This window comes from Anneissia japonica, unplaced genomic scaffold (genome assembly GCF_011630105.1).
Source record: "Anneissia japonica isolate Jap-2015-1 unplaced genomic scaffold, ASM1163010v1 scaffold287834_len5846547_cov211, whole genome shotgun sequence".
Taxonomy (NCBI): Eukaryota; Metazoa; Echinodermata; class Crinoidea; order Comatulida; family Comatulidae; genus Anneissia; species Anneissia japonica.
In genome coordinates this window covers 4,519,972-4,530,429 of record NW_022704992.1, presented here as the reverse complement: position 1 = coordinate 4,530,429, position 10,458 = coordinate 4,519,972, and the positions used below count along the sequence as shown (strand labels likewise).

At 34.9% G+C, this 10,458-nt stretch overlaps 1 protein-coding gene across 1 annotated transcript; it reads left to right on the top strand.

The window, feature by feature from the left end:
- The first annotated feature begins 2,315 nt into the window (after positions 1–2,315).
- On the top strand, positions 2,316–7,825 carry LOC117104890. Its single transcript, XM_033245784.1, has 3 exons — positions 2,316–2,470; positions 5,029–5,102; positions 5,984–7,825. The coding sequence occupies exons 2-3, from the start codon at positions 5,035–5,037 to the stop codon at positions 7,803–7,805; spliced, it is 1,890 nt and encodes a 629-aa protein (XP_033101675.1). The 5' UTR covers positions 2,316–2,470; positions 5,029–5,034; the 3' UTR covers positions 7,806–7,825.
- Positions 7,826–10,458: the final 2,633 nt, after the last annotated feature.

Genomic DNA, 10,458 nt, shown 5'->3' with positions numbered 1-10,458 from the left:
GCTAGTATCAAACTTAATGACTTGTTTATTATGGCAGTACCTTGCCATCGGAATAAAAAAAACCGCCAGGACAAAACCCACAGAGCTTGGATTCTTCCATTGTAATATGGTGTCAGACAATTGGGTGTGTTCTTTACAATATTGCATTATTATTTTACGAACGTTGGTTTTACGAATAGTCGATTTTACGAATGGTTTTTGCCCTGATGACGTCATCATCGACCGATTATTACCATAAAAAAAAGTTTGCGCACGTTTTACAAAGTGATAATGTATATTTTTTAAATAAAATCGTGTTTGTTGTATTTACTTATTAATAGTTCGATCTTTTATTTAACTTCTAGTACAATAATCACTATATTAATGTAGTAAACCTAACCAGAACAACGAACTACCAACGCAAGTGTCGTCGGATTGAGCGTACATGTTTACGATCAAACTTGAGTGTTGGGGTCAGCAACTTATCGACATCAAATGCTATATATGATCGCAAAATGCTTGTAAACAACACAATTCGGCGATCAACAACAACTAGAAAGAACACGATAGAAAGGTTCATAAAACATACAGATGTTCGAATAAGAGTTAAAATAATATTTTGTTTGGAAGAATGCCAGCTATTAAAATAATTGGGTTTTTATCGAAGGTAAATTCAGGTGGTCCTCGATATATAGCTACTCGCCTCCCCCCCCCCCCCCCCACACCCGGCAAAAAACTGCTCTTCTTAAGACCACATATAATGGCATCACCACATCTACAGTACCAAACAATTCAAGAATCTGTCACATTTTGGGCACAATTTAAGTCTGTTCTTTTTGAACCATAATGGCGACGAATTTTTCAATCAAGGAGAATCATTTTGTCGTAAAAATCTATAGCGATTTATCATAAAGTAGGTGGACTATGGTGATGTATACCGTCTTTCATGTTACGCTCCCGTCGCTACGGTACTCTTCCGAGGTTCATGCGAGTTAACCTATGTTTTTCCTCTGTTTCCGATATAGATTTTTTAAAATAGTTTCAAAAGCTATACCGATTCCGGTACGATTTTTTAACGTTCACGATTATCGGATAGTCATATCGTCAATTTATACCGATATTTGTTATCGTACCAGTATCGCTATCGGTATGATTGTCGTTGAAGAGGTGACCTGACCTTATGGATCCGCTGGGTGACTAGAGTATCCGCAGTCGGTGCCGATGTATACAACTTCACCCGCAGCTGTGAAAACTAACGTTTGTAAAATAAGCAATTTAAATTTACGAGGAAATTTATGACGGTATTTTATCATTGAAGTGTAAATTTATACCGCTATAATTTTATATAACAATTCTTCACCAAAAATAAGTACATTAAATGTATACTCCTTAGTTGATGGATGGTTATTTGGAGTGTGGTTGCGGCAATTTTCAGAAATAAAGTAACATTAATATAATAACACTCAATTTGTACTAATAGGTAATTCAATTCATTGTATGAGCGTGTTTTTACAAACTAAAAAATTTAGTCAGTATTAGAAAAGTTTAAGCTGAACTGTAGCACTTATATGGCCAGCCAATGATTATAATGCAGATCTTAGTCCAATAATGCCGTATGAAATATCAGGAAACAAAATTTATAATTTATTATGACCAATAATCATCCCAGTTCTCTCAAAGACATGTTGGCATGAGTTGTATTGTACATAGAGATTTTTGAAACAAAATAGAAATTGACATTGAAATTACCAGTATAGGATGAATAGTTACTGATACTACTTTTATATAAAAATATATTGAACATTTGTGTATTTATAATAAATAAAAAGATCATTATAAAGTAACATTTTTGAAAATATTAAATAATTAGAAAATAAAAGTTGTAATTTCTAGTCAGCCATAGCGGACTGACCCCCTTTTCAGTGCAATTGAATTTTAATTTCTCATGTTCTTTGTTATGCTTATGTCTCTAATGACAAAAAAAATGAAATGAAAGAAATAAAGGTGGGTAAAATCCCCACAAAAGAGAAAAAAATATATATATTGAACACCATCATTATTAATTAGGCCAGATTCTAAATGATCTCAAACATGTTATAAGCATGGAGATTCAATACGTTTCCCCACCACCCCAAAAAAGAATGAGGAATTGACAGGCTCAAAATCACCGGTGTAGGATGGTAATCGTTTACTGACTTATATATGGCTTAATTAAGAATAATAATATTATTGGTGGCTATCTTGAATATATCAATCTTTGATATACACAAACTGCTTCTTCCATTGTGAGCGTGCAGTCCATCCGTCATTGTTTGGCTGAGTTTGCCTTTCATAAGCAACAATTATTAGTGCGCTCTCTATTGTCAAAAATGCGTATTGGTTTGGTTGTTGTGCGCTCTTTATTGTCAAAAATGCGTATTGGTTTGGTTGTTGTGTTAGTAGATTTTGTGCAGCGAGGCAAAATATTCGAATTGCTCGATTCTTATCTACGGTAAGCCCAAGATAAGTATTGGATCCGTCAATAGATAGTTTTTTTTTATAAAAGAAACAAGGGAACATTTTAAATCTGATAGCAACTGGGATTTGCGGCTATTCGCTGTGTTCTACATACAGTACTGGGCTGGGCCCTACCTACTCTATTATAGGCCGCTAGGCTTGCGAGGTCAGCTAGTGCTAGGCCTAGCTTAGGCGTAGGCCTTGCTAAAATCGAAAAACGCCCCGCCCTCTAACTTAAGCACTTGCCAATAAACTGCCCCACCCGGGCCATAGCGGCGGGAACTGGGCTGGGACTAGGCTTGGGCAGCGGCATATCTAGGTACGGGGCGCATGCTCCCCCAAAATTACTTGCACGCCCGCCCACCAGTCTACCCCCCAAAAAATTCATAGTCAAATTGTTAAAAATTAACTTATATTGCGAATTAGCGCCCCACAACTGATCGTCGAGGCCACCACCCTTTTCCCCTCCCCACACCACCATTTCAAGACTTCTAGATACCCCACTGGCCCTGGGTCGTGCTTAAAACATTTTTGACAATTGTCAATACATTGTATGAGCTGAATATAATTCTTAATTCATGCAAAAGCCATGATGAATTGCCTATGTTTTGACAGATACAGTAGTAGGGCCTAGTTCTTTTTTTTCTTGTATGATATCAATTGATCTAGTTGCTGTTATTAATTTGACTGGAACAGTCATAGCAGGGTCACCAACAAGCAGGTTAACAGCATGACCCTCCCATTTATACTTCTGGGTGAGGAGAGGCAAATGTGTCTTGCCCAAGGACACAAGCAGTGCGGAGAATGTCGGTCTCAACTTCAAGCTGCCGATCTCACAACCAGAAATCCAACAATTTGCACGCTGCACCACCCGCTCCTAGTAGGGCTTAGTACTCTAGTAGCATACATGTTATATCGGAAGTAGCTAGTGGCTTGAGATTTAACACGAAATAAATCCAATTGGTGTGGGTCGAGGGCCCGCCTAGGAGCTCGAAAAATTTTGGGCTTAGATGCTCTCTGGTGCACTCTTGAATAGATCTCTAGTGCTCAAATTAAACCATACAAATTTTTTATCTAGAATATTAACGATAGAATTTTCTATGTTGCTAAGCCTGATAAACTATAGAATTGTGACGGTTTCAAGTATTTCGATAAGAAGTTTAGATTTAATATAATAAAGCTTAAGATTAGTGAAAAAGTGAGAGATTGTAGGGGAGTGGCTTGAGAGCTTGAGGTTTGGTCGAAAAGCGTGAGGCTCACGTCACATTCGTACAATACAAGCATAAATTTTGTGTTAAATTTAAAGTAAACGATAAAGTATCCTTCATAATTTACCTCTCGCCTATGTTTATGATCGCCAACTCTCACACCATCGTTAGACCCATTTTGGTGTTTATGTTGGTCTGGCAGAGATGCTGGGACGCACTCCCCTGGTAGGCAAATTATTCACCATCGCCAAGTAGCATGAACATACAGGAAATCAGGATACTGTACTGGTTGTCTTTTTTTTGTTGTTGTGCATGAAAGCGAAATTCACATATTGCATATATATTAGGAATCGACAAAAAATACAAATATAAGAATTTTACAATTTTTTTATATTCATTCAATTATTAAAATCACTTTTGTTTTATCTCTTCGATTGTTGCAAGTGCGAGGGTACTAGGCAAAGAAAGTGAAAGAGTGAAGGGCCTTGAATAGGCCTATAAATTTTCTGTTTACCACTCCGTGACGCTTCGCTAACGTTGAACATTTTGCGTTTTTTTTTAATTGAATAATTATTCGGCAATAGTCATTACAGCAACTTTCAGTAAACGTTGCCTTAAAGTAATATTAAGACAGTCAAATGGATTGCACTATAGGGGTGTATATCCTAAAAAATACATTTTCTTTTATTCTAACACTTAGGCGTTGTTTAATGAAGCTTTCACTTTTTTCAAGCAATTAAAACAAGAGCAGGCTACTGCATCATTGATGCTCTCGTTAATTGCAGTTACTGATTTATTATTGCTTGAAGGTGGCATGATGACCATGTGTTAAATTCTTGGGTACTGTTCACCACATACTGTAGATTGTAGATAATGTAGAATATCTCTCAACTAAACAATTTAGTCTCTTTTTTTTACAATATCTTTGTGGTGTACTGTTAGTATTTAATACATTACATTACTGTATCAGTGGCATATCTGGAAGTCTTGAAATGGGGTGGCTGATGGGAGGGGGTGCTACTAAGGTGAAGGGGCCCGATGATCAGTTGAGGGGCACTAATTCTCAAAATAAGGTGATTTTTTTACAACTTGACCGTGATTTTGGGGGGGGGGAAGCAAGTAATTTTTGGGGTTAGGGTTAGATACGCCACTGTACTATATTATATACAAAAAATAGTCTTTTCTTACACCCTATATAGTATTAATATTTGGTAGTACCTACCACCAAGCTCATCTCCATTGTTATCCAACACTGCACAATTGCACACTTTAAAGCCCTGTACCATAAATTATTTACAAAACTGTATTAATGTATAGTGTGAAGTGTTTTTATTGTTTGTTTCAGCCAAATATGGAGAAGATCCACGTAGCACCTCTTTCGTCGAATAGTATTCCTGCTTTATTTGCTGTGCCGACAGGGTAAATAAATATGTTTATAGAATGTCAACCAAAAGATAGCACTTGGTGATGGCCGTCAGTTCAAAACAGCTGTCACACCTAGGTTGTTAAGTTTACTACAAGCTATTCTAAATGAAATACTGCTACTAATTTTCAGACAAGAGCTTACCAAGATATACTAAATTACTATGAGCCTTAAAAATTACTACAAGCCTCATGAGTTTTATATTACATTTTATTCATAATAAATATGTTTTATATTATATTGTTTTTTTCTAGGCTAATGTAAAAAAAATTTTTGAATATTTTCCAAATTAATGTCGCCAGTTCAAAGCAGCTACGTGCTCTGCCAATGTTGCCAGTTTTTGACATGGAAAAAATCTTTGGAATTTGTCGGCAGAAAAAAACTTAAGGTGTGAGAGCTGCTTAAAAAGTTTGAGAATTGAATATCACATACAATATTTGCTAAAAGAGATAATTACCGAAGTGCATGGAGGTTTCTGGTGTAATTTTGTTTTGAGTTTAGCATTTAAAATCTAACATTACAAAATAACATATAAAACATTATTCTAAAACAACGAATCAACAGATGTTGACTATATAACATTAACACAAAATTTATTGACATAAAGAATCAATGTTTCGTGTCCATCATGGGCGCATTTTCAAGATCAATTTTAAAACACTGGCTAAAATTAAGATTTTGATGTGATTTTCTTTGTGCTATGAACAAAACTGTGTGAGTGTGAAACATTTAATTATTACAATACGTAATATCAACAGCAATAGTTTGGTATTACTAAAAAACAGCTTTTTTAACCGTTTTTTTAATCTAAAAGCATTTAAAAAATTTTTATTATAACATATTTTATGTAAATTTATTGTTTTTATTGTATTTTTAGGAGTGGTAATGGCATGAGGCTGTGTAAGCGAATTATTTTCATCAAAAATGGTATGTCATACAGCAATTATGTTCCAATAACCCAAGTCGAAGCGGATTCCAAAAACATGTTTGGTGTTGCAAGAGTTGTAAATTTACTAGATGAGAAACACAAATTCAAACGTCATATGGTTATTAAAAACTGGATAAACCATGTAAAAGCAGCTAAGGGAGCTATCACTGCAGTTGCATCACCAATAAAGAAGCCTACCCCATCAGGGCCTGCGTCTAGCTTTGTCCAAATTCCGGTATCCACATCTGAAAGTGTTACACCTAATAGTGCAACATTAGGAAACTCCATTAAAAAACTTCAATCAATTGCACCTGCATCAATGCTGTCCCCCTTGGAAGTTAGTAAAGTCAGTAACAAATCTGACACTGTTTCCACACCAAAAATTGTGTCAAAAGATTCCAACCATCCAGGAAAAAATGTCCAAACAAAGCAACAGCAGGTAGTGAAAGTATTGCCTGTTAAACATCACGAACAAGGTGGGCCTACGAATCCATCAAATATAAAAATAACATCTGTGTTTTCACTTGCTGAAAAAGGCGGACTATATTTTCCCAAGAATATTAGTCAATCTGCAGTAGCAAGTACGCAATTAAATGCATTGAAACAAATTGCAGGCCATGTAATACATGTTAAGAGGCAAACAGAACCTCAACAAGCAAGCAATGTAAAATATCAATTACCAAACTCCAATTCAGCCCAACCATTGGAAAAAGCACTGCCTTCTGGCATAACGAACTTAAATGTACAGAGAGGCCAAACAAGCAAGTCCTCTATTGGCATTGCTCGTAAATCAAGCAGCAAAGAACTGATTCCATCTAGTTTGCAACCAAGCTTTGTAACATTAAAACAATCATGTATCAAGGAAAAAGCAGGTACAAATTTGGAATATAGATTGGACACGGACATCAAAGAGGATGAACCAGTTGATGATACCAAGAGCAGAATGTCTAACACTAAACCCTTTAATAGAAAAAGTTCTGCAGTCAGGAGGAGCCAGAGAAGGAAAACAGCAACAAGACCCTATTCACCATCTCAAAGTTACATAAAATCCCAAAATTCACAGACAGTTAAGATGGAGAGAAACAACAATTCTCCTATCAATAACACAGCATCTATTCAGATACTAAAAGGGGTTAAGCATGCACTTAACGAAAATACACTGAGAAGAAATAGAGTACTGAAGATCTCATTACCAAAAATCTTGTCATTGACACAGGAACATGGAGTTAAAAAGAAAAGAAATGAATTCAATAATCAGTCTTCATCAGAAAGCTTTGAAGTTTCAGAGCAACTGATGTCAGTGACAGAAGATGTTTTTATAAAAAAGGAACCATTGGATGCCAGTGACGATAACGATAACGTTGGCTACTTGAACAGTTTCATGAAAGAACAACAGTTTATAATGGAATCATTTATGAGTGATTCAAAATCGATGCATTTTCCCCTTGTAATGATAAAAAAAGAACCACTGTCTGATGATGAAGACATACCAAACCAGGAGCCAGTGCCATCAAAAATAATCAAAGAAGAACCTCTGTCTGATGAGGATGAAGAATGTACATTACAGTTTCAGGCAGACCAACAATGTTTGAATGCAAACAGTGATACAGAAGGTCCATATCAAAATACTTTAGTAGAACAAAAATTGGTAGCCGTGCCTTCATCAAGAGAAGATCGAGTAAAACAATTGAAAGACCGAATCAAAGAAAAGCAGAATGCATTGGCGTTATTCAGAAAGAGACCTCGCATTTCTTTGATTGATGAATTTTAGTATAATTACTCTTGAGTTATCATTATGTGTCTCCTAACTGAAACAATTATTTGTGTTAATTATTTGCTTTCTGAATGTTTAAATATTCAATATTCTTTATGTACTAAATTATAGTGCATTTTTATACTCATTAATGTAACAATCATTATTTTTAAAAAGGTGATTACACTCTGCTGTTAAACTACTGTACTATACAGTTTGATACTGTAATTAATTTTGTCCACATGCCGAATTTGTAGTCATAACTGAAGCCTATAGTAAATTGTAATACTGTAAGTATACAGAAGTGGCTTTGATTGTTGTTTGAGGTATTCATTAAATAGTTTTCCCCAATATAGATTTTTTATTATTTAAGTAATTTGTTCATCATGCTTGTTTCTAATCAATGCCTAGGTAAGTGAAACAATGAAGCTTTCTAGGAAATCACCGGTGCATTCGAATGGTAAACTCTATATACAATTTGCACCATGTCGGTGTCTGTAATACCATCAGCCATTTTAATAGCATAAACATTAATTTCATATTAAAATGTTATATATATATATATATAGCAAATAAAGGGCATTACACTATTATAGTCATTTGAAAATGTTTGTATCCCATTGTATACACCAGTGTTCCAAATTTTTGCATTCGCAGATCTCTCAGGACATTTTGAAACTTACCCGTATTATTAAAATGAACTACAGTCGACACTTCGAACTAGAACTTCTTCTACAGTAGTCTTAGTTGCAACTTAAATTCAATTTGTATATGGCTGGCAAGCAATGACTGTCAAACTAACCAATGAAAATAGCTAATTTTAGCAGACAAAATTTTAGAGGTTCAGTAACATGGATGAATATTAAGCTGCTGTCTCTCCTTCAAAAACATTTTCTCATAATCCATCATTAGCTTTATTAATTTTCTATAATAGTAACTGTGTTAGTCAACACAATAGAGAATTTGAGCAGTCGCTTAAAATTTCTTTGGAGAACTATTATAGTTGAAGCCGAGCGAGGGCAGTACCATCTTTGCAGTACCATCTTTGTTTTTATGGTGAAGCTAGGTGACTGCAACGTGATGGGATTTTGTGCATGTCAGAAACTATCCCACACACCTTTTGGAAGCTAAACTTAATCATCAGACCTACTTAGAGAATCGGTTTTTTAATACTTTTCACTCTATCGTTACAAACACACTTTTTTAGTGGGGTAAATATTTCAAGTTGACAATTTAGTCCGACCCAGGCTGATTTAAAAAAAAAACTCGGGACTGTGGCGGTATCAGTGTAGTCCAGGTTCAGATTTAGTCGTAGTGCTATTCGAAGTTCGTTTTAAGATTTAGCTCAAACTACGACTAAAGTTCGTTTTAAGAATACCGGGGTAAGTTACCTCATTGTCCATATCCAGGCAATAGGAAAAGATTGAGATAAATTGCCACAGATGTACAATATCAAAGTTTATTATTGATTAGCAGTAGGATGTTTATCACAGTTTCTAGACGAGAAAAATAGTGGTATGAAAAATTGGTCTGATTTGTGCATTTGTTTAATATTCCCATATGAGGCATTACAGAGCAGATGATATTAACATTGCAGTCTACTTAGTAATAATTACTTTAAACTTGTGCAGTCATCATAGAGCAGAAAAGAAATTTATATCTCAAACTTGCAATCTCTAGGAAACTTAGAAGTGAATTAAAGCAAATCTTAAATTCCACAGATGCCAACATGATAAAAGAAACTGAAAATAAACTATTGACGCTACCTTATAAAGTTAAGAAATATACCTATATATGGCATTAGCTGTGTATCCTCACAGACAAAAAAGTTGATCATTTCGATTTCCCTGGCTGCTCCCCAATTGTTACAATTCTGCAAAAGGTACATTAGGCCAATTCTGACCCTTTTTAGTTTTGATTCCCATAGCAAAAAATCTTGGTAAACCTTAGATTTAGCTGTATTAATGCTTAGTGAATTTCTAACCTTGTTAGGGCTATTACTCTTGATAAATGTGAATATGTTGACTTTACCAAATTCAATTCTATGGTCAATAAATCTATCAAGGTAAATAAACAGTGGTCTCTTTTGCATATTAATATTAGACATATATCTAATAAAATGGATAAATTTTAACATTTAATTAACACTCTAAATCTTAATTTTTCTGTTATTGGTCTGTCTGAGACATGGTTGAATGACAACAAAGAGTCCCTGTTCCTTGCTTATTGCGAGTTTTTACCCAGTGACAGACTCGATAATGGAGAAGGTGGGGGGGGGGGGCTTTTTGTTAGGAAAGACCTTAATATTTAGCTACGAAATTATCTTATGTTACCTAAAAACATATGCGATTCTCTTTTCATTGAAATCAAGGAACAAAAAAATAAAATTGTTGGCATCATATACAAGCCACCTGATTCAAATATTGAGATATTTTCAACCAAACTGAATGATTTATTTATTAAATTAAACTGCCTTAACAAGGACTGTCTAATGGGTGACTTCAATATAGACCTAATCAAGCTTGTGAATCACAACCTCGTTAATACATATTTTAATACCATTCTCTCAAATTAATTTTTTCCAACTATAGGCTATCAAAACCAAGTCGAATAACAGCTAGCTGTGCAACCCTAATTGACCACTTTTATACCAATCAAAATATTGCTGAAA

Coding starts and splice junctions, on each gene's coding strand:
- LOC117104890 (XM_033245784.1), top strand. CDS start 5,035: ATGGAGAAGATCCACGTAGCACCTCTTTCGTCGAATAGTATTCCTGCT. Junction 5,103..5,983: donor TTATTTGCTGTGCCGACAGG/GTAAATAAATAT, acceptor TTGTATTTTTAG/GAGTGGTAATGGCATGAGGC.